The 24,085-nt window shown below is 31.1% G+C and overlaps 1 protein-coding gene across 3 annotated transcripts in view; it reads right to left on the bottom strand.

Annotated features, from left to right (window-relative positions):
• Amacr (Alpha-methylacyl-CoA racemase) overlaps positions 1-21,347 on the bottom strand; it is a 56,876-nt gene extending 35,529 nt beyond the window's left edge. The window contains exons 1-2 of one of the 3 annotated variants that reach the window (XM_075357263.1): positions 21,191-21,347; positions 7,929-8,037 (exon numbers count right to left, since the gene is read on the bottom strand). In XM_075357263.1, the coding sequence (XP_075213378.1) occupies positions 7,929-8,036 (108 nt within the window). In that variant the 5' untranslated portion in view covers position 8,037; positions 21,191-21,347. Of the gene's footprint in view, positions 1-7,928; positions 8,038-11,352; positions 11,510-20,915; positions 20,997-21,190 lie in introns of those variants that run through there. The other 2 variants (XM_075357264.1, XM_075357262.1) reach the window with 2 other exon arrangements.
• Positions 21,348-24,085: the final 2,738 nt, after the last annotated feature.

The following is a 24,085-nucleotide window of genomic DNA, read 5'->3' as shown; positions in this document are numbered from 1 at the left end:
TTTTAAAATAAAACAATAAAATTAATTACACATGAAAAGTAATTAAATTGCAAACTGTTTTTTACTTCAACACTAAGTTTAATTAAAAGATGTATTTGAAAAATGTTAATTAATTTTTTCAATTTTTAATAACATATTGCCATTTGTGGTTACCATTTTGGTTTAAGTAAAATTTAAATTAAAATTTTTGAATACCATTTTGCTCGTCTCACAGACATTTAAAAACATTTCTCACATGACCATAAATCCCATTTAAAATTTTTGAGCCGCTCCTGCTTCCCATCCCAGGAAGGGACCAAATACTCTAAATTGGAGCAGCTTACTAATTTAGTCTATCTTATCGAAGAAGATTTCCAAAGAGAGAATAAGGATACCTCAAATAATAAAAAAAAATAAAGGGGTGCATACAACCATACTTCTAGCTATCTGAAACAAATACATTGTTTTTTTGGGGGGAGAGAGTGAAAAACACTTTGGCGTTATCATCGCCCAAAATAAAATATTATAGAATAAATGAACTAGCTTAAAAACTAAAAAAATAAACAAAAACTTATAACTAATATCACAGCTAAAATTTCTCTTAAACTATTTAAAACTAATATCACAGCCGTAAACTTTGAATTAAAAATAAGTGTAAAAATAAAATAAAATGAAGTAAAAAAATTTAACTAGAAATAAAATAGAAATTAATAAAGTCCAAGAGGGGTTCTTTACACCCTTCTTGGATAACAGAAATACTAAAAAAACTAACATAAAACTAATAATATAAAAACTAAAAAGCACAACCAATGGTATCATTTTGTTCCGATCCATCAGTGTATATCACCGCCACTGGGTTTATCTTGGAAAGAACACACTGAAACAATTGCCGGAAGACAGAAGGTAGTGTTGATTGTTTATTGTCATAAGGTTAAAAGTAAAATTTACAAGGTTTATTTTTCACGGAGGATATGATGGAAAGAATGACGGACTGTCAATATTTATATTCTGCAGTGGGTATGGACACCTACAGGTGCAGTACAACGTGGACGGTCTTCATACTTTCCCAAATTAGGATTTCTAAGAACTGAGTCAAAAGCCGGGTGATTTAGCTGTCCTTTGAGACAACCAAAATAAGATAACAAAAGCTGGTCTCGTCTATCCCAAAGTGATAGTTCACCACAGTCTACAAGTAAGCTTGTGACAGGGCTTGATCTAAATACACCTGTGGCAAGCCGAAGAAAAGCATGATGTACTGTACACCATCCAGCATTTTAAGCACGGTTTGACGAGCTGAAGAGTAGGCGACACAACCATAATCTAAACGGGAACGAACAAGGGAATAGTAAAAACATAACATACATGTCCGATCGGCTCCCCAATTGGTGTTACTAAGGACCCGCATCATATCTAAAAGTTTGGAACATTATGTCCTTAATTCCTTTGTATGTTTGACCCAAGCAAGACGGCTATCAAAAATCAAACCTAGAAACTTGACATAAGCAGAGGTAGCAGTAAGCTCTCTGTTCAGAAAAACTTGCGAAATAGAAGGGTTTCGTAGCCAAGAAAAGAGTACACATTTCGTTTTGTCAGATGAAAATGTGAAACCAGTAGTCCTGGACCAAGCCTCGAGGCGAAATATAGTGTTCTGTAGTAGTCACTCTGCTGTGGGTGTTGAACGGCTCGCAATGTAAATAACAAAATCGTCAACAAATACAGAACATTAGACAGAAGCCTGTACACAATTGGTAATACTGTTTATGGCCACAGGAAATAAGGTGGTACTTAATACTCTACCTTGAGGTACTCCATTCTCCAAGACGACACTATCTGAGAGTGAATCATCTACATGAACACGAAATGTTCGGTGATTTAAGAATCCCCAGATAAAAGCAAGCATATTGCCCTTGATTCCCCATCCCTTGAGGATGTTAAGAATACCACATCACCAGGCCGTGTCGTATGCCTTTTTTATATCGAAGAAGATAGCAACGAGGTGCTGGCGGTTTAGGAAGGCGTTTTGTATGGCTCTTTCCATTGGCACTAAATGGTCAATGGAAGATCGTCCTTGTCGGAAACCACATTGTTCTGAAGATAGAAAGCCACGTTTCTCCAAGTACCATGAAAGCCGGCGGTTTACCATTCTCTCCATTATTTTATACAAAATGCTTGTTAAAGAAATAGGGCATTAGCTTGAGGGGTCGGTTTTGTCTTTACCAGGCTTCAGTACTGGTATAATAAATGCTTCTGACCAGCGGGGCAGAAAGACTTGTTCGGAGAATAAACCATTGTAAATATTCAAAAGATGTTGTAGTGCTGTTAGGAAGGTATGAAAGCATACCAAGGCGAACGTTGTCCGGTCCAGGAGAAGTGTCACGTGAGTTCTTAAGTGCATATAACAATTCCTTCAATACGAATGGAGTGTTTAATTCACCAACTGAATCACCAATATTTAACGACAATATTTCTATCTGTACTTTGTACCTTTGAAAATCGTTATTATATGATGAAGTGAGAGACACTGAGCGGAAAGATTTTGCTAAAGTATTTGCTACAGCCAAATATGATGAAAGGAGTTCTCCTTCATCAATAAGATCGAGAATAGATTGTCTCAGTGATCTGAAAATTGCATGGATTTTTTTCCACGCAGTAGATGTGGGAGTAGTGCGTGAGATAGTGTTCACATATTTCGTTCATGAACTTCTCTTAGCGTTCAAGAATACTCGACGGGGTGCTGCTCTAGATCTGCGGTACAAATCTAGATGTTCAGTTGTAGGTCTATTATTAAATTTGCGTAGTGCCCACTGTCGAATCCTAATAGCACATTTGCAATCATCATTCCACCACGAAATGGAAGGACATTTAGGATTACCCGATGTTTGTGGGATATATCTGCTGGCAGTCTCAAGTATCATGGGCGTAAAAGAGGAACATTGCTCAAGGATGTTCGCACCATCATCATACTGTGATTGGAAGGCTTTATGATATCCATTCTACTCCGCCCTTTCAACAATCCATCTCCTTGGCCTTCTCTTAACCTCGTGGTCTACACCAAAACCAATAATAATTGGTTTGTGATCACTGCCATGAAGGTCATCACTAACAGAGCAATTAAGATGAGGGAGTAAATTCGGTGAGCATACGGAGAGATCGATGTTAGACATAGTACCAGATTATAAAGCATGAATGTGTGAGATCCATTATTCAGCAAACAAAGATCTAAGTCTTGCCTCACACTGTGAACTATATTTCCTCGAGTTGAGCAGAAGGTTGAGCCCCAGGAAACATGGTGGGCATTAAAGTCTCCTACTATTAATACTATTAACGATGGAGATGGTATTTGTGTGAGGAGATTTGAGATATCCAGAGCACTGAACTAAGTGTTTGGTGAGAGATACAGATTGCAGATATGCAACTTGAAGGGGATAGAGATCTTTACTGTAATAGCAGGAACGAGAGTGGTCAGCTGAATCCTTGTAGCCGACATCTCATTCTTCATGAAAATAGCCAATCCACCACCCTTTTTACTGTCTACTATACAGTCGTATCCTCTGAGTGCTATTGGGTCATGTTGTAGAAGATGAGTTTCTCGGAAACACATTATTATTGGATCATTTACATGTGCCAGTACTCCAATATCTTCAATGCGGGATCGAAGACCTCTAACATTCCACTGAATAATGTTCATAAGGGTAAAAAAATATAAACAAATAACAAAAAAATAAAATAAATATACTATATAAAATTTAGTTGTATGTGATTCGGTTTTTCTTTTTCGTATTCTTTATTTTAGAGAACTCCAACGCCCTTGGGTCGGGAGGTTCTTCAACCATATCCTCCAGTATATGGGGTGATGGTGGAGGAGACTTATTAGAATGGGATGCCGCAATTGACATCCCAGAGGGGGTGGTATGTGGGTTCCCTTTACGAGGAGCTTATTAGGTGGCTTACTGCCAGCTATGATAGTCTCTGCCCGTACCGGTAGGACTTTGGGAACAGGAACTTTCTCGTATGGATGACACTGTTGGATTCATTAACTGCGATATAAGGCTTTTTATTCATCTTTATCAGTTCTGAAATAGTGCCTGTAAGTGAAGCAACTTGATCAGAAAGCATCTGAACAAGTTTTTTAAGTTCATTGCAGGATCTGCATTGCTGATCAACATTTGTAGGAGTTTGTTTTGACGTAGCGGTGATGAAAGATACATCCAGTTTAACCAGGTTCCATGAGGTAGTTATCTTTCTATATTCCCTGCGTGTAGCTGGGAAAGATAGCTTTTGCTCAGTACAGATTTTGAGAATTGCCTTTTCCTCTTTAAAGGTTGGGCAATCTCGGGAGTGGGCTGTATGTGAACCACTGCAGTTCGCATATTTTTCACTTTCTTCGTAATTAGTGTTGTTGTGACCTTCGTTAGCACATCGAGCACAGATCTCCATTCTCAAGCAAGATGTTGTAGTGTGATCATACCCTTGGAACTTGAAACATCACCGTGGGTTGGGTATGAATGGTCGTACGCGAACCGAGAGGTAACCCACTTTAATCTTCTCTGGTGGAACAGAAAGACCGAATGTCAGTATAAGAGGCGGTGTCGGTTCTTCTGTTCCGTTCTGCCATTTCATTATACGTTTCACTTCTATAATACGTTGAGCACAAAGTTCATCAGCAATTTCACTTAAATCCATTTTGAGAAGGTCGCAGCAAAAAATTACTCCTCAGCTGGTATTTAGGGTCTTGTGGCATGTCGTACTTATGTTTATACCTCTCATATTGGTGAGACATAACAGGGAGCGACTCTGCTCATCATTAAATGTTTCCACCAGAATTGTTCCATCACGTAATTTCCTAATGTTCTTTGGAGAACCAATACAACCGGCGACAGATTTGTTAATAAGGAGACCTTTTGAAGGGAGCCACCTTCCTGATTATTTTGAAGAACAACAAAGCGAACATTCTTACACTTGACATTGCCTCCGTCTCATGTAGTAACAATATCCTCATCAGACGAAGCTGACCTTTTCAGCTAGACTAAAATCAGTGAGACCTTTTCACTAGACTAAAATTGGTGGTTTTTTCAGATGGACCACCAACCATCATAGAATTTACTGATGGAACTGAAATTTTGGTCCCACAAGTACTGGCGATATAATAGACCAGTCCAGCAGAGCGCACTTGTATTGGAGCTAGAGCTAAATATAACTGGTGCCTGGTTGCCGAGCAATACCGTTCGAGACTCATTACGTAGAGCCATTCACCCGCCGGCATGATAGTTCCCACCTTAGGATACGGTTGCGTTTCGTAAGATGTCGCAACACCACCGAGTGTAAATGAAAAGAAAATTGATATGGATGTTGTTGTGTAGTTGAGTAAATGTATATGTTGTAATTTGTGTAGTGTTCTTGGTATAGTATATGTGTACATTGTAAAGTATTCTGCAGCTCAGTGTGTAGTGGGAAGAGCTGCAGAGGCTAGGCTCGTGGGGACGCCAACCCCCAAAGTCTTAAAGAATAAGATTCCCTATCGGGGAATCTTGTTGGAGAATAACATATATATTTTGTATATTTAATGTTAATTAGACGAGGTTAGCAAGCAAAGTGAGCACAGGTTATGTTTGGTTAGGTCTGACCAAATTCAAGCTATGTTCACTAACCTTGACTAATTGACAGTAATGTTTTGATTATTTAAATAATATATTCAGTAATTACTGCTTACTAGTAGAGTTGTTATTTTAATATCTAAAATCTGTTAACATGTAGCATATGTAAAATGACCGGTATATTTAATAAACTGCTATATATTTATTAAATTCTCCAACATTGGAGACAAATAATCAAATTCACCAATAATAATACATAATCACTGATTAATCAAATTTACTGTAACGTACACATACATGTAGATGTCTCTTGAAGATGTATTTATTTTTTTGTATAATATTAGAAAACTGGAAAGGCATTTTTAATGAAATGAAAAGATTGTGATATGCACATGCACGTGCATGTGTGTACACTTATATTTCAAATTTTTATTTGCAGACTTCCATGCCACCAGCTATCTAAAATGTAAGATTATAAACTGCAACCCAGCTGTTTATTAGAGCGCATAAAAGTTCAGTAGGGTTCAAGTTAGAATAACATCATGGTAAGCATGACTATGTTCTTTTAATAATCTATTTTGAATTTTTGAATTTTTTCCTAATGCAATAATGTTAAGTTTTCCTTTCACTACATGCCTTCTCTAAATGGTTTATTACATTTCTCATTTCCATAGTCAGTCTGTCATTATGATTTTGTTGGATGTGAAATTTGGTGCTATATTTTCTTAGTCCTATGGTAAGTCGCACTTTTTAATATTAAACTCTACTTTCTGATAAATTAATTTTTAGTTACCTACTTAGAAAACATAATGCAGTTAGTCTGTGAATGACCTTCTTAATGATGAAGACATTTGCCATAGAACAAGAAAAGAACAAAGTCCATTTCACATCCAGTGGGGACAGTTATTCTTCTGTCATTAAAAATTGGAATTCTCACACTTTGCTGCTGTTTATCCAAAAATATAAACGGGTTTATTTCCCACAATTTTAAGTTATTTCCTTAAAATAAATATTTTATATTGTACATCAGTCCTTCAATAAGAACTGACCTATTATTTTTATTTATTTACATTTAAAACCGATATTTACCAACAGAGAATCTAGGATACTTTTGCCTCCATTAGAAACGCTATCATTTTTTCGTTTAATTTTAAGTTTCTGTGGAGGAAAAGCAACCTTCAGATAAATAAACAAAACACATAACTATATAATAAACTGCACTCTTATAAAAACTGTAAGGATTTTTTTTGTTTCTGACAAGCAACAATTTTCTTTTAATTCTGTAAATAATTTTTAGACATACAATAGCTGTTGTAACATACTCTAGAACTTGTTTTTTTAGATTTATACTTATAATAAAATTTCCAGCTTTAGCACTTCACTGGTCAAACGTTTTAGAATATTTATGATTACTTCTTTTGTCTGCCAAAGAGTACCTTTTCTAACTAATATTGATGTTATGTAACAGCCTTAGCTGACAATAAAAAAAAACAAAAAATTATATGAAAATAAAACTGACAAGCTATAAACAAAACTAATATTCACACTATAATTGCAATTGCTTCGGTTACAGTAAGATCTCTGAATGAAAAATTATTTTCCACTGTATGTCTATAAAACTACCTAATATATAACAGAAATAGTCAGAAAGTACAAGCTGACAAAATTTATACTTTCAAACAAGATCTAAATCTTCATCATCATCTACAGCTACTAAAATTCTTCATTAAGAGTTAACTGCAAAATCATTGATTTTAGGACTTCATATTTAAATAAACATTTAAAATCAAATTTATTATATTAGGTTTTCTACATAATATTATTTTTTTTAGTATTTAAAGATAAAATTAAAAGCAGCAATCCCAAAATAGAAGTGACATGATACTTATATAGTCTAATTATCACTCTTAAAATGTTTGGTTTAATGTTGAAGTTCTAACCAATATTTATTATTACCGATGTACTTTTATTAATTCTATATTATTCAAAATTCAGTCTAGCAGATGAAACTCTAAATGAGAAGAAAGTCACAGAAAACCTGAAAACCCAATGTCATTCGTTCACAGATGACATCAGAGAAGGATGTCCATATAACAGAATTGAAGGGGTGGCAAAACAGGATATTCCAGCAGTAGCTTCTACTGAGAGCGTAGTAGGACACATAATAATGTTTATAATTAATCCATATACTGGTTAATAATGATGATAATTCTACCTTTATAACAGCAAAAGAAAAGAATAATTTTTCTTTCTAATAGTATATTTTGAATTTTGATTAAAAAAGTCAAATATCTAAATGGAAGAAAATGTTATCAAAATATAGTATGACTATTACTAATAGTTATAAGGTTATACCTTATCAACTCTAATAACTGATGCACCAAAATCAGAGAGAATCATTCCACAAAATGGTGCAGGGGCTAGTCCAGCCAATTCAACTACTTTAATTCCACGAAGAGCCATCCTTTAAAAGAAAAAAGACAACATTTTGTTAACAGATTTTACATCTAAAACATACATTGAACAGACAGTATTGATAAATTATCAAGGAGATAAATTATCTCCTTGAAGTATGAAATCCTGATTTCATTGTTAATATCTTGTTTATGTACAACAATTTTCTAAAATTTAAATAAATAAAAATGAGAAAAACTTTTTCTAAGAGAGTTATAGGGCTTACATCAAATTCCAAAAAAATATCCCAGTTGTTAAGCGGCAAATTTTATGAACTTTCATTTTATAAAATCCCTGTTAAAATCCATTCTAACCAAAAAAAAATCATACCATCAACAATTTTTTTTTCAATATTTTTTCACTTTTTACACAGGTAACAACCACGCCAACACTAAAATATAAAGATTATTAAAAGAAAATATATGTGAGGTATTACACATTTACATCAACACATGCTCCTTTTACACAATAACACATACCATTCTACTAGATTCCTATATTTCTACCTCCAAATCGATATATGATGGATCAACACACACCTATAGCATACAGGGAATGCATGTTTTTCAGCCATTATTGAGTAGATTAGCTCCTAATAATGAACTTATTCTATTGCTAAAAAGCATGGCCTAAAAATTTTTCCTGAGGATACAGAGAGAACAAATTTGATAAAACAAAAAATAAAGGAAGCATTAACAAGGATCAGGTTTACTATGAATGAAAGGTGAGTCTGCCCAGATGCACCTATCCAATGAGCAGATGGATGCCATTCTTCATCCCTATACAAAAGGTTATATTACATTATAATAAAAAAAGGCTTTTCAGGTTAGCTTCTGAAGTATGTAATGAAGCAAGGTACTCTGAATCTTAACAGTGCATGCAAGCCAAAGGTCAAAGACCTCAGGGAAATGGCTTAAACTTTCAGGTTGAAGGTTCTGAAAGCATATGAGCCAATATTACAACGGAACTTATAGTTACATCTTAGATGTTAGGTATGTGTTGTCCTTAAACACATTCAATAGATGTCAAAGATGTTGAATTTATTCAATGATATTTTCAAAAAAAGAGTATACTACTAAAGTATAAACTGAGGTAATTAAATCTTTTTATAAAACTTTTTAATTTCTTAGATTCATATTTTACATTTTATAAATGGAGATTACCATTGTCATTCATAGCATGAAATAACAATTAAATACTATTAAGAGAAATAAACTATGTCGGATTAAATACATTAATAAATTATTTTTTCTAACATTATATACTACTACTTCTGTATCAAATAATTATACAGCAAAAAAATATTAGACAATAATAGTATATAGTATAGTAATAGTAGTTTTTAATATTATTATAATTATACAGTGAATAAACATTTAAATTCACCAGATACAGCTCAATAAAAGATAAGAACACTCACCTACTCACCTATCTGTCAGCACTTTCAAAGCTTTTTTAAAGCTTTTTAAGTAGGCGAGTGTTCTTACCCTTTATTGAACTGTATCTGGTGAATTTATTTGTTAATAATACTTAAATTATTATGAAATTACATAGTACAAAAAAAAAAAATTGTTTAATTTAATGTTACCTTATATGTGAATTTTGTCTTCTTTTAAGGAATAAATATAAAAATAATAGTTAAATTTACTTATTAACAAATTATTTTTTTAAATACTTAAACCACAAATTTACAATATAAAAGTGAAACAGTGACTTCAACATAACTATTTTACTGTATACCCAACCAAAACTAACGAGTACATATATACTAAATGACAATGAATGGCTGACATCTCTTAATGTAGTTAACACAGATGACCAAACTAGTCCATATCCATGAACATGAAATGTTTTTTGTCTTTGTAGAATTTAATGAAAGAATTAAGAATGTAGCTCAACTCAATACCATGAAGTTGGGCAAATGCTTCATTGCTTCTGACAGGAAGAAATAGAAATATCAGAACACATTATTTTCAAATACCCACTTATCTTTGACAAAGAAAAATTCCACAACTCAGGAAGGGAGATTTGGTAATTATTTACCAAATCAATGGTAACTTTTTGTTAAAATTTCACCTGTAAAAAATTAACTGCAATTTGGAATATTCCTCCTTTAATATAAAAGAATAATTAGGGAATGTAAGTAATAACAGTAAATGTTAATTGCTGCTAGATACACATAGTTACAATGTGCTGGGCAATGGGGTCAGTAAATATATTTTGGCATTGCTTAAAAAATATTTTATTAATGACATAATCTTAATTCGGTAACAAAAATGCAATTCTCTGAATTTTTTTGCAATTTTTCCTGATTTTTTCTGCTAGTGGGAACCATGTTTTATTTTAATGATACATTGAACAGGAATTGCTTATCTTACTGACTAGAGAAGTTAAAAGCAGCTGAATTTTATTCATGTATAGTATTCTACCAGTGTTACAGGGCCAGACACAAGTATATAGTTATAAGACGAATTTCCAACTATGATGTACATAAACATACATCTAACTTAATGACACCAAATAAAGACATGTAAATGTTTACATGAACACTACAAAATTACTTTCACAATGATTTTCAAAAGTCTGTTACACAATGAATGTCATTAAATATTATATTTTATTTTATGACCTTGTTTGGAAATTCACAAAAATTTATAATTTAGTTGTGATAATAAAATGACAAACTAGAACTGCCAGATCCAATACACAATCAAACTTTAGGATATGAGAAAAACAGCAGATATTTCAAAAAATATCTACGAGTTTAAAGATTCTTCTTAATTCATGAACTACCTAGCTACTTTTTTTCACTAACGTGCATACTTGTTTTCATTTGTATTTAAATTGTAAATGTTTAGCATTATATTGTATATTTTTATTTATAAATACTAGTTGTTATAGAATAATGTATAATAATATAATTATACATATGAATCTGGTGGAAATAAAGAATTACATTTAACATTCTAATTACACCACATTATTTCCAGTACACAGTAAAAGTCATGAGTAGCTAAAACTTTTAGTTACCCTTTATATCACATTTCTAAATTTATAAATAACAGATTTATTACTTTCAAATACATTACAAAAAGCAATTATACAACTTCATTAAATTCATTTTTTTTTTCTTAAAAGGTGTTTCGTAAGAGTAAATTATCTGCTGACAACTTCTAAACTATATTTACAACACATGAATACCGTACACACGTTTTTGTTTTATGCTAAAAAGAAAAATTTATAAGTATTAACTGGATAATGCGAGTATTACAGCTAAACAATATGAATAATTTTAAAGAGAAAAAGTAGGAAAAGAAATGCTTACATCAAAGTACTAATCTACCATGCAAAAATCATCCAAATACAACTTTACAATCATATAATATGTATCAAAGTTTAATAATAAAAATAATTTCTTTTTTTTTATCACCGATTTCTAACGTCATAGTTGGAAAGTTCTACTACCGACTTCGAGGTTAAGAAGTAATATTCATCAATGATTCAATCTAAATGCTCGAGAAATTTTCACATGATAATAAATTTAACTGATATGCAATAAATTAAGTAAAAAGTAAATAATTCTGTTATATTTTTTCTGTAAATATCTACTTTTTAAAATCAGCGCCAAATTAACATTAACTAATTCATAATTTGCCGCCGGCTTAATCTGAAAATTAAAGAAGAGTACAATAGTATTGATTTATATGTGTGGTATTTTTTTAAAGTAGGTTTTATTTTTTTTAAATTTGATCATATAAAAAATGTATATTTTTGTTGAAATATGAGTAGATCTCCAAAATCAGATGCCTGTATGAAAAAAGATGTTCTCAAGAAAAGTAGTAGGCGAAAAATCATCTTATTAATAAAAATGAGAAAAGGATTCAAAGAAGAGTTTTAGTAACAACATAATTAGATTGAGCTCAAATAAAAATACAGGCCTAATTGAGAAACTGTTCCTTTTATTAAAGTCTGTTATAATCACTGGTAAAGTTCATTTACTATAATCGATATTACGAGTAATCAGCAACCCAACTTATTAAATACTCTCTTAATTAACATTCAAGGTTAATTAAAGGTTAAATTAATCTTTAAGATTTATATAATATAAATCTTTAAGGTGCGATATGTAATTTAGTAAAGATATTTACAGAATTATCGCAAATGAGTGAAAATAAAATTTCAGAATATTTATAAACATGATGTTGACCACTTTTAATTAAATATATTTGTTAGAGAGAGGAATGTAAGGATAAATTTAAGTAATAAATAAATAAATTTAAGTAATTCATTCGTAGTAATGGATCAAATCCCACGGTATGATGTTAGCTACGAACAAAAAGCACTGCGTTTAGGGTATGTAAAATTGAAATCGATCTGTACCTACTAAACGTTATATTTCAACAGTGGCAGCTCGCGTATAGGCACTGTGGAACTGCAGCACTCCATATTTCCTCTTGATATCATCAATAACATTTAATATAACGAATCCTTTTTTCCTTAATTCTTTCTTTATACTTGTACAATATATAATCCTTAAGCTTATTGTCAGTAGCCATCTCCCAATTTATGAAAAAGATACAAAAATCTTTGAATGGAACTGTGCGCTCCACAGTTCCAGCGGCGTGATGTTTGGCTGTTGTGCGCATGCGCACTTATGAAGCTGCACGCGAGGGAGAGAGCACTGTCGCTCCCGCAGTTCGGATCCTGGCGGAAGGTAATTTTTTTATGCTGCGTGTGTATGGATTGTTACTTGTTCGTTCCATTTTCTATTTTAGTTGGTAGAAGGAATACGAAAGTGGTGTAGTTGTTTTTTCAATAGTGATCAGAAGATGGCAGAAAGCAAGGGCTCTTTGATTGCCAAATTTGCCCAAAATCACACTGGAAGGACGAAAGAAAAGGGAATTAGTAAAAACTAATTATGTATTTATTTTTGTGTACATAGAAATTTAAATTAAGCACCACTGGACTATAGTGTTTTTAAGCAAACATTTTATTAAGTTATTATTTAATAATGCTAAAAAATATTATCTGTGTTGACATTTTATTATTTTATCCAGTTAAACCAAATACAGTTTTTAAACACATTGTGCTTAAAAAACACAATGCTCTTCTTCTCAATATGTACCATATTCTTGAGTGCGATAAAGTGTAAAATTAGATTATTATTCTGCTTCCAGTTATTCTATTTGATTAATTTTTTTTTCGGTTCTTTTTTTTAAAGAAAACTTTAACCATGACCTTGAAAAGAATTTTAGGAGCAGCACTCCTACTAATTTTAGCTACAACCTGCCATTGTATTTCAATGAACGTAACAGTTTCATGAAACTTAACTAATCCTATGACAATAAAGTACAAATTCTAAAGATTGCAATTGAAAATGTCCTCCATCCTTGGTGTTTTCGTCAGCATACATGTAAAATTTAACTTTGATAAAAAATCGTAGCATACCAACAAACTCAATAGTTTGAATAATTTTTATGCTTAAAGAAATTAAAGTTAACCAATATCGATATTTAGTCCAGTTTTTGTTTTTAGATGAAAAGGCATGAAACATCTGTAGATAGCAGTCACAATTTTAGGATTTGACTGATCAAGCAAGTATAATTCACAAGTATACTGTAAATTCTACAAAATAAGATGTGGGTTACTGTTTGTCAAAATGATTTACCCTTTTTTCTTCGTATAAAAGATAATGGTAAAAAAATAATATAAATTGCAAAATCTAAATCTTGTCAGAAATAGTGGATGTGTTATTCTACAGATAACAAAAAAATATTTTTTGTTTTGCCACAATGTATTAAAAAATATTTTAATACATTTGCCACGTAGAATAAAGGGATACATTTTTTTATGTTTCTCTTGAACCTACAGAAAAATCTCTGGTTGATTATTTTAATGAAATCCTACAAATAGTTAATAATGAAAGAGTAAGAGGCATCAGTTTTGCAAGTTCATGTGTCAACCCATTCCAGCCTTCCTGCATGTGAAAATACTATACTGGCATCACAGTGTTGGTGATATTACATTATTATGTATTTTAAATTAATTAAACTTTACTAGTAAAGAAACCTTATCAATATATATCCATGAAACTGCATTAATCCTCTTTAACATCAGACATCAAAAAGGTCCAAGTCATTACCATAGCGTGAAGAATTATTTATGAGAACAATTTTATAGGACATTACATTACTAAAGAAAGCAACACAATGAATCATGTTTCTCATATCCATCAACAAAATAGACACCAGTTTACATTTCTCTTCATTATTTGAGCACAAGTCACTTATTTTGGCGAACAGAATAGAACACTAAAAACACAAGTAACTAAAATAATTTTAAAACAAAAACCCACTACAACTGATGTATTTATCCTTAATATTTCTTTCTCTCCTTCCAATACAATCATGCATCTTTCTCATTTTATTTTTAATATATAATAGACATATCTTACAATAACATTAATTCATAATATTATAATTGAAGAAATCAATACAATAAAATACCCTGAGACAGTGGAGAAGAAACATCAAGCATGGCTATTACACCAGATCTCAGAAATCAGAAACATCTTTCCAAAATTTAGTAAAACAAAGAAAAGAAACCATCCGAACCCTAAGGAAGATAAAAAAACAACACCATAAAGACACACTGAAATCAACAGAAGAAGAATTCAATAAAATGCAGCCAAGGGACTACCACAAAACCTTAAAAAACAATTACAAAAATACAAACCCCCAACCCTACCAATGAAAGATGAAAACCGAAATCTGGTTCATAACAATAAAGACAACACAGAAATCCTAACTAAATATTTTAAAAATTCTTAAATTGTAAAGAACTGACAGAACTTCTAGTTTGACACCAACAACACCACTGGAAAACATCAACCCTCTCATAATAAAAGAAGTCTGCAAAGCACTGGGTGAGATGAAGAACTACAAAGCAACAGGAGAAGACCAGACCTTTGTAGAGATCTGGAAATATGCAAGATGACAATAAAAAATTGCCCTTCATCAACAGCTTGTCAACATCTGGTTCAAAGAAGAACTACCAGAACACTGGACAACAGTCTTCATCCACCTGCTACACAAAAAGGGACAAAACAGACCCTATCAACTACAGGGAAATATCACTCCCGGAGAAAAAGAAAAGACCACAGAAAAAGAAACAGAAACTTCGTAATAACCTTTGTAGACTTTATGAAAACATATGACTACATCCACAGAGAATCCCTACTAAAAATTCTAAGACACTTCTGACAACAACCCAAATTAATAAACACGATAAATCTGACCCTCATAAACACCAAGTCAAAACTGAAATTCAGAGGCAAACTATCAGAACCATTTGAGATCAAAATAAGACTGCGCCAAGGTGATGGACTCTCACCTCTACTATTAAACTGCACTCTGGAAATGATAATAAGTGAATGGCTCAAAAAATAGGCCAAAAAGTCAAAACAATCTGCCTTGATTTCACCGACGACTTGGTACAACTAGCAAACAAAATCAACAAAGTTGAAACACAGATAATAAAACTTCAAAATATTGCAAATAAAATTAGCCTCAAGATATCATTTGAAAAGACAGAAATTATGCCCTAAAAACCAACACAATTTACAGAAGTAAACATAAATTGTAATAAAGTCAAAATAGAAACCCAATTTAAATACATAGAAAAAAATAAATAAACAACCTAACCAAAAAAACCTCAATCCAAACAAGAACAAACAAACTAGCTAAAGCACAAAAATTAACCTTGTACACCTACAGTAAAAACGTCTATCCATAAACGCAAAAATAAGACACTACAACATAGTTATAAGACCGGAAGCCATATATATTGCAGAAACATTCTTCCACCTGAACGAACAATCAACCACCAACAAATTCCAGAAAACTGAAAGAAGGATTGGAAGAACCTGCATCAATAAAAAGTACCAGATGGGCAGTGGTGGATCGTGCCCAACAAAATCGTTTTATATAGAGTTAGAAATCATCACTAATACCATGCGTAAGAGGAGACTAGGATTCTTCCGACACATCATGAGGATGCAAAATTAGAAACTTCTGAAACAGTTGGAACAATACAATCTCCACTTGAAAACACACAAGCTGCAGATGGATCAGAGAAATAAGAGAGTATCTGAAGGAAATTGGCCTTACACCAGAAGACATCACAGACAAAATAGAATTGTTTATTTGTATTTGTTTACAAATACAAATAGACAATTAAAGTTAAATGAAGACAACATAAAATAGACAAGATAAAATTAAATGAAAAAATCAAGGACAAAAACACTTGCTTCACACTCACAAGAAAGACACTCGTAACACAAAATTTTCAACACCAAAAAGGGAATAGAGATTGGAAAACATATGAAAAAGTACTGAGAGGACTGCAAGGCCTGAACAGTCTTTTCAAAGAGACTTGGATAACGGATTGAGTAAAGTGATCTCCTATGCAGTCATAAAAAGTGAAAAAAATAAATAACCTGCGCCTGAATATTTACTCAGGCATCCTACACAAAATAAACAAAATTAAAACACCTAGTGATTAAAACCTTATAGTAACTAACAGTCATACAATATTATCAACATTTAAAGGAGAGAAAGTTACAATGTCTGCCTCTTAAAACAAAAAGATCCTACAGCAAATTAACAAAATACATAATTACAAAAACAGCAAATCAGGAGTAAATAAATTAAACTATAGTGCTTCCACTAGATACTCAAGATAGACGACTGGTTAACATTCACCTATCAACACAAGGGACATATTCAGACACTACAACATCATAATTAATCTTACATATCACCTCAAGAATCAGGAAACACAGATATTAACTATGTTATGAAAATTTTACATATAGAATACAAAACCAAAATTTCAGTGTACCGAATCTAAGAAATTTAAAAAAAAAACTTTGGTAACGATTCAAATTAAATGAAAAAAATTTAGTACATATTTCAAAACAAATAAATTATTTACAGGGATAATTTCTTGTCCTACTTGCTTGAAAAGTGATACCAGCAACACAGTCTACAAATATTTTTTTTTATTTTTGGCGTTGGTAACCACAAGGGCTAATGAAGAAACTATTTGTTTTTGTTTAAAAAGAATCCATAAAATAACAGAAGGTAAACAATTTAAGTTTATTTCCAGATTTATCTCCACACCTTATTCATATAAAATAATTCTTTATATTTTTGTTAAATTCATCTTCATAAATGACAAAATAAAATAAAATGAAAAAATCATGGACAAAACACTTGCTTCACACTCACAAGAAAGAAACTCGCAACACAAATATTTTCAACACCAGAAAGGGCATAGAGATTGGAATATATATGAAAAAGTATTATGTCTATTTTAAAGGCCTAAGATGAACTGAGTCATCACTTTGTTATATGAGCAATCAACAAACTAGTCATACACACTGGACTAAAAAATGATATCTCTCTCACTCAGTGAGCTTAGAAGCTCTTTCAACTATAAACCAACTATAATTTATGTATCAACTTAACAAAGGTAATAATAAAATCTATCTTACTAACAGATAAATATACATTAAAAAAAAAATCTTTTAATTAGAAGGCTTTATTTGGTAATCCACAAACACAAACTTGATTATGAGCATTTATTACTGGATGTAAATGAAATAACATATGTCAAGTACACGCCAGTTAAAATCCCCTGACTAAATACTGTTCTGGATAGATCAGATGCACATTCACCTACAGACAAAGAATACATGCAAGTATGACAAACATAGGGAAAAAATATTCAACAGAGCAAAATCTCCCTTTGTAAATAATCTAATTGTAACTGAAGACACATGAAAAAAATATTAACCACAACATACAAATTTTACACGGCATATAACAGCCATGACTGGTGTACAATAAAGTTATTAATTTATAAATGTACATATTTTTTTTTTTAAATGGATAAATAAAAAACTTAAAAAAAGATGTATGACATGAACAAATCAATCACTGATGAAATATTAACTAAAGAAATTAAAAATGACTATTCAACTAAATACTGAAGATGTCTCTTATCATTTTACGATAGCCACCATTAACAAGAACATCATCTGCCATAATTCCTATGAAGAAATTGTATTGAAAAGATCTGGATGTTAATTTTTGTGTATTTAGAAAGAAAGAGTTATTTTAATTTGTTTTTACCTTGATTGCTATATAGTTATTTTGTAAATAATACAGCTATAAAAATACTATATAAGGAAAAATACTATACAAAATACTATATATATGGGTAAAATTTTTTAGATCTTGACTTTCATGCATAACCTTTTCTAACCAAAAAAACACTATTTTAGCATTGAAAAATTCCAGATTTTTGAACATACATATATTTACGTTGGCTTGATATCTTGACTGGATAAACTGATTCATTTGAAATTTTGCACTATGATTTTCTATAATTGGGGTATTGTTGTCATCTAATTTTTGTAGCAAATGGTAAAGAGGACAGAACAATATAGATCACATGGATTCTATATCTGTAATTTTACTTCACGGGTATAAATTTTTGACATAATTTAACGCTCCTTAGATAGCAAAGATAGTTTCTGATAATATTTAGTCTTATTCAAACTTATGAAATGGGGGCAAAAAACGCTTATTTCTTTTCTTCAGATTGAATAACCAATTTTATCATATATTATAAAAATGTCCTTATTTAATGGTTAAAATTGACATTAATGTCGTGATTTTATTTTTAAGTAAATTATTAAGGGTGGTATTAATTAGTTTATACTTAAGATAAATTAAATACCTTGACAACAGTTTGTCATACAGTTTTAATTTTTTTTACAGTGAAATGAGTGTCAAAGATGTAATCGAAGTACATCTTTTTAATCAAACAAAAAAGAAGGTGGGTAATTTATATACAAGACTAATATGTATCTGAATAATAGTTTCCAATACAGAATTTTAGCCAGGTATAGTTAGTTATTAATTCCATCTTTCTAAGTATTTAATCTGACAGTGCATGCTATTATACTCATACATAAATATTCTTGAAGAGTATTATTGTGCTATATAGTGGTATATATACTATATTGTAGTTGCAATGAAATCATGGACCACAGTGTAATGTGCTTCTGCTTTTACAAAAATGGTGACAGGTTTTTGATTGTTCAGAGTGGATTCTGAAGACAGTTCAGTATTTATTATAATTTTTCTCTTTATCTTTCCTTAAAAGATTTTGATTCAAAAATTCTTAAACTACTCCCTATACAATTTTAAAATAAAGTTAGTAATGTAAATACAGAATCCAAGAGGCCATTGAAGTTGAGTTAAACCAAACTATGTCTCTCGGACTGTCTGAAATCAGCATTTGACAGATTTTATGTATGAACTTATACCACTTCTATCCCTATAAAATTCAAGGTACTAATACACTATATGAATATATGAAAAAGATAAAAAAATTGCAAATTTTTAACTAATATTTAATGCACCTGCACCCCATATAATCAGGTATTAAAACTCTGAATCCACAAAAAGAAATTAATTCCTATGGAAGTGCTCCAAAGAGTGATAGGTGAGCCACACAAAACTTGTCTGTAACAGAGTGATGATCATCTGAAGGTTGGTAATCTTACAGAGGATGTAGCCAATGTAATATAAGTGCTTTTATGTATAAAATTTGTTCATATGTTTAAAAATTAAATATATGAAATAATTTACTGTTTAGTGTGTGTATATTATGATGACATAACCATAATGATTGTAGAAAACCTTACTCAAAACTAATTCAGTTCCAAAAATTGTACAGAAATAACCAAGAATAACAAAAATTCCAAGCCAAGCTTCTTAACAGAATGAAAGGTTTTCCTGTTGCCTTCTTTACAGCCAAGCCCAAAAAATATAATATATTTCAATCAACTATTCAAAAAAAAAAAATTGTAAATAGGTAAACAAAGACTTGTTCACCTATTAATAACAAATGAAGTATTATTAAAAAAGTATTATTGGAAGGCAGTGCAATCAATGCACTGTAAGGGTAAGCATAAATATTTCATCAATGGGATTATGAATCAAGATATATATATATTTAGATATTTTAAAATAAAAATAATTATATACAATTAATAACATGCCATTGGAAACCAATATAATACTTAATAGGATAGACACTCAAAGCATATAATGAAATCTGTCATGAATTGGTTCAGTGATTAGAAATTTAGTATTTTAGATTGACAGTCTCAATGCTTGGATCTGATCTCATAGAAAATTTGTGGTCTCATTAAAAAAAAAGCTACCACTTAGAGCCACCAATATCAATTCTTGAAGAATTGATATTGGAAAAGAAAATCAGCAAACAATGGGATTCCATAACCAAGAATATATAAAAGGTAATAATGCCCTCTTCAACTATCCTAATCTTTCATCCTTTTATATTTAAGATATTTATGATAGAAATTGTCAGCCAATCCCATGGCACCATGTTACAACACTACTCCCTAGCACCATTTTAGTTGCTGATAGGGCAGCCACTTCTTTATTTGAGCAAAATGGGTTGCTGACTATCTGAAGGACTGTCTGGAAACTCGGTTTCCTGTCCAGGCATTGGAAATAAAGTCAAAATGGTAGCTATGTGTCTATCACATTAACCTAGGCCTCTTACTTCTAACAGCTAAAAATCTAACATTTCAAAGCAATGATATTAAATGAACAAATACATTTCAAAACACGGCTGAATACATGTGTTAAGTCATTTAAAATTTTAAGACCATTATCATATTTACAATTGTATAAATAGTTACAAAAACAAAATTATTCTGCAAATTCTCATTTTTTTATCAATCAATAACCCAGATAAAATTTATCTATCACAACACATACGTACTTGAAGTAACACTACATTAGAATCCCAAATAAAACCACAATAACTTCAGCTGTACAAACAACAGCATTAACATCACCAGGTAGGTTGAAGAAAATGACTGAATATAATTTGATTCAGATGTGTAAATAAATTGTAAAATATTTAAATGTGAATTCATCTCAATATCTCATTAAAAAGATAATCAGATAACATTAATTCAAACTAAATTTTTGTTGCATTAAAAGATTTTGTTTAAAATTTATGAAAATATATTTATCAAACTTTCCTTTACATACCTTTATCTTCCTTTAACTGGAGTATGAAATAAGAAACAACTGTTTTGTTTTTTAACTAAGCACAATCATAAACCTTAGAAATATGGCAGTAAAAAAAACAAAATAAAAAAAAATAAAATCACATTAGATAACAAACAATTCTGTTGTGTTTTCAGGATTTATCAATCAATACCTATAATTTTCATAAAATATAATTTATATGTAAATTTATTCCTGCATTAATTTATATGTAGATTCATTGCTAGCTTTTATTAATCCATTGGCAAGGTCATCAAGTTTAGATCTGTATATAAAAATCGGATTCTTTATAATCAATGCTTAATTAAACATTAAGGTCATAAAATTATTCTCATAATACAAGTAATGGCAGTTAAATATTATTTATAATTATACTTGTAATACATAATTCATATATTTGAAATAAAGATATTTATAAAGGTATAATGTTATAATCATAAATTACTCTACAACATTTTCCAGTACTATATACATATATATAATACCAATGTTATTTACATAAATTAAAATGGATATCTGATTATACTCTTGAGTAAATTTATTTAAAAACAAAACTGAAAATTCACTTTTTTACATTGGGAACACAATATTACATATATTATATATATATATATATATATATATATATATATATATATATATTAAATATTTATTATTAGATAATGTAATAATTTAATATAATATATTAAAAAAATATATTAATAATATATATTCTGCACACCTGAAAGTAATGGAAAACTACAGCAGCTTTCTTTCCAAGAAAATGTAGCTCTCTGCATTCTCATATAGCAAAGATGGAGGCACCTTCTTTGGTAAAATATTCTAGAGGTAAACTAGTCCCCCGTTTGGATCTTAAGGTGGGGACTACTAAGGAAGGGATATCACCAGAAAATTAAAAAATAACGTTCTACAAGTTGGAGCATGGAATGTTAGAAGTCTAAAAAATGTTGGTAGGTTAGAAAATTTAAAGAGGGAAATGGATAGGATAAATATAGTAGGAATTAGCGAGGTTCAGTGGGAAGCAGAAAACGACTTTTGGTCAGGTGATTTTAGAATAATTAACTCAGCTTCACATAATGGGCAGGAAGGAGTAGGTTTTGTAATAAACAAGATGATAGGGAAGAGAGTAGAATATTTCAAAATGCATAGTGATAGAATCATTGTAATAAGGATAAAATCAAAATCTAAACTGACAACGATTGTTAATGTCTATATGCCTACAAGCACCCATGATGATGATGAGATAGAGTGTGTATATGAAGAAATTGAACACATAAAAGAAGATGAACATTTAATAATAGTTGGAGATTGGAATGCAAGCATTGGAAAAGGCAAGGAAAGAAATATAGTTGGTGAATATGGGCTGGGCAAAAGGAATGAAAGAGGGGACTGACTTATAGAGTTTTGCACGAAGTATAATTTAGTAATTGCCAACACACAGTGTAAAAATCATAATAAAAGAACATGCACATGGAAAAAGCCAGGTGATATTGCAAGGTATCAGACAGATTATATCATGGTTAAGCAAAGATTTAGAAATCAACTCGTCGACTGCAAAACTTACCCTGGAGCAGACATTGATAGCAATCATAATTTAGAGTAGATTGGGGTTTAAAAACCTGAAGAAAAGGTGTCAGATGAATCGGCGGAATTTAGAGAAGCATGAGGAAGAGGAGGTAAAGAAGATTTTTGAGGAGGTCATCGTAAGAGGTCTGAGTATAAAAGATAAGGTAGAAAATGTAGAAGAAGAATGGGAGAATGTTAAAAAGGAAATTCTTAAATCAGCAGAAGCGAACTTAGGTGGAACAAAGAGAACTAGTAGAAAAATCTGGATTTCAGAGATATATTGCAGCTGATGGATGAACGTAGAAAATATAAGAATGCTAGTGATGAAGAAAGTAAAAGGAACTATCGACAATTAAGAAATACTATAAACATGAAGTGCAAACTAGCGAAAGAAGAGTGGATTAAAGAAAAGTGTTCAGAAGTGGAAAGAGATATGAACATTGGTAAAACAGATTGAGCATACAGGAAAGTTAAGGAAAATTTTGGGGTACATATATTAAAATCTAATAATATGTTAAACAAAGATGGTACACTGATTTATAGTACGAAAGGAAAAGTCGATAGGTGGGTGGAATATATTGAAGAATTATACGACAGAAATTAATTAGAAAATGGTGTTATAGAGAAAGAAGAGGTAGTCGAAGAGGATGAAAGGGGAGAAACAATACTATGATCTGAGTTTATGAGACCATTAAAAGATTTGAATAGCAGAGGTTCTTGGAATAGACGGAATACCTGTAGAATTACTGCATAATGCAGGTGAGGAAGCAATTGATAGATTATACAAACTGGTGTGTAATATTTAAGAAAAAGGGGAAGTTCCGTCAGACTTCAAAAACAGTGTTATAGTCATGATACCAAAGAAAGCAGAAGCAGATAAATGTGAAGAATACAGAACAATTAGCTTAATTAGTCATGCATCAAAAATCTTAACTAGAATTCTGTACAGAAGAACTAAGAGAGTGGAAGAAGTGTTAGGAGAAGACCAATTTGGTTTGAGGAAAAGTATAGAGACAAAGGAAGTAATTTTAGTATTTAAGATTAATAGTAGAAGGTAGATTACAGAAAAAAAAACATACTTGGCATTTATAAACCTAGAAAAGGCAATCGATAACATAGACTGGAATAAAATGTTCAGCATTTTTTAAAAATTAGGGTTCAAATACAGAGTTAGAAGAACAATTGCTAACATTTACAGGAACCAAACAGCAACAGTAATAATTGAAGAATGTAATAAAGAATCCGTAATAAGAAAGGGAGTCCTACAAGGATGTTCCCTATCCCTGTTACTTTTTAATCTTTACATAGAAC

Source organism: Lycorma delicatula, chromosome 2 (assembly GCF_047948215.1).
Source record: "Lycorma delicatula isolate Av1 chromosome 2, ASM4794821v1, whole genome shotgun sequence".
Lineage (NCBI taxonomy): Eukaryota > Metazoa > Arthropoda > Insecta > Hemiptera > Fulgoridae > Lycorma > Lycorma delicatula.
The sequence above is the reverse complement of the archived record's forward strand: the minus strand, read 5'-3'. Positions and strand labels throughout refer to the sequence as shown.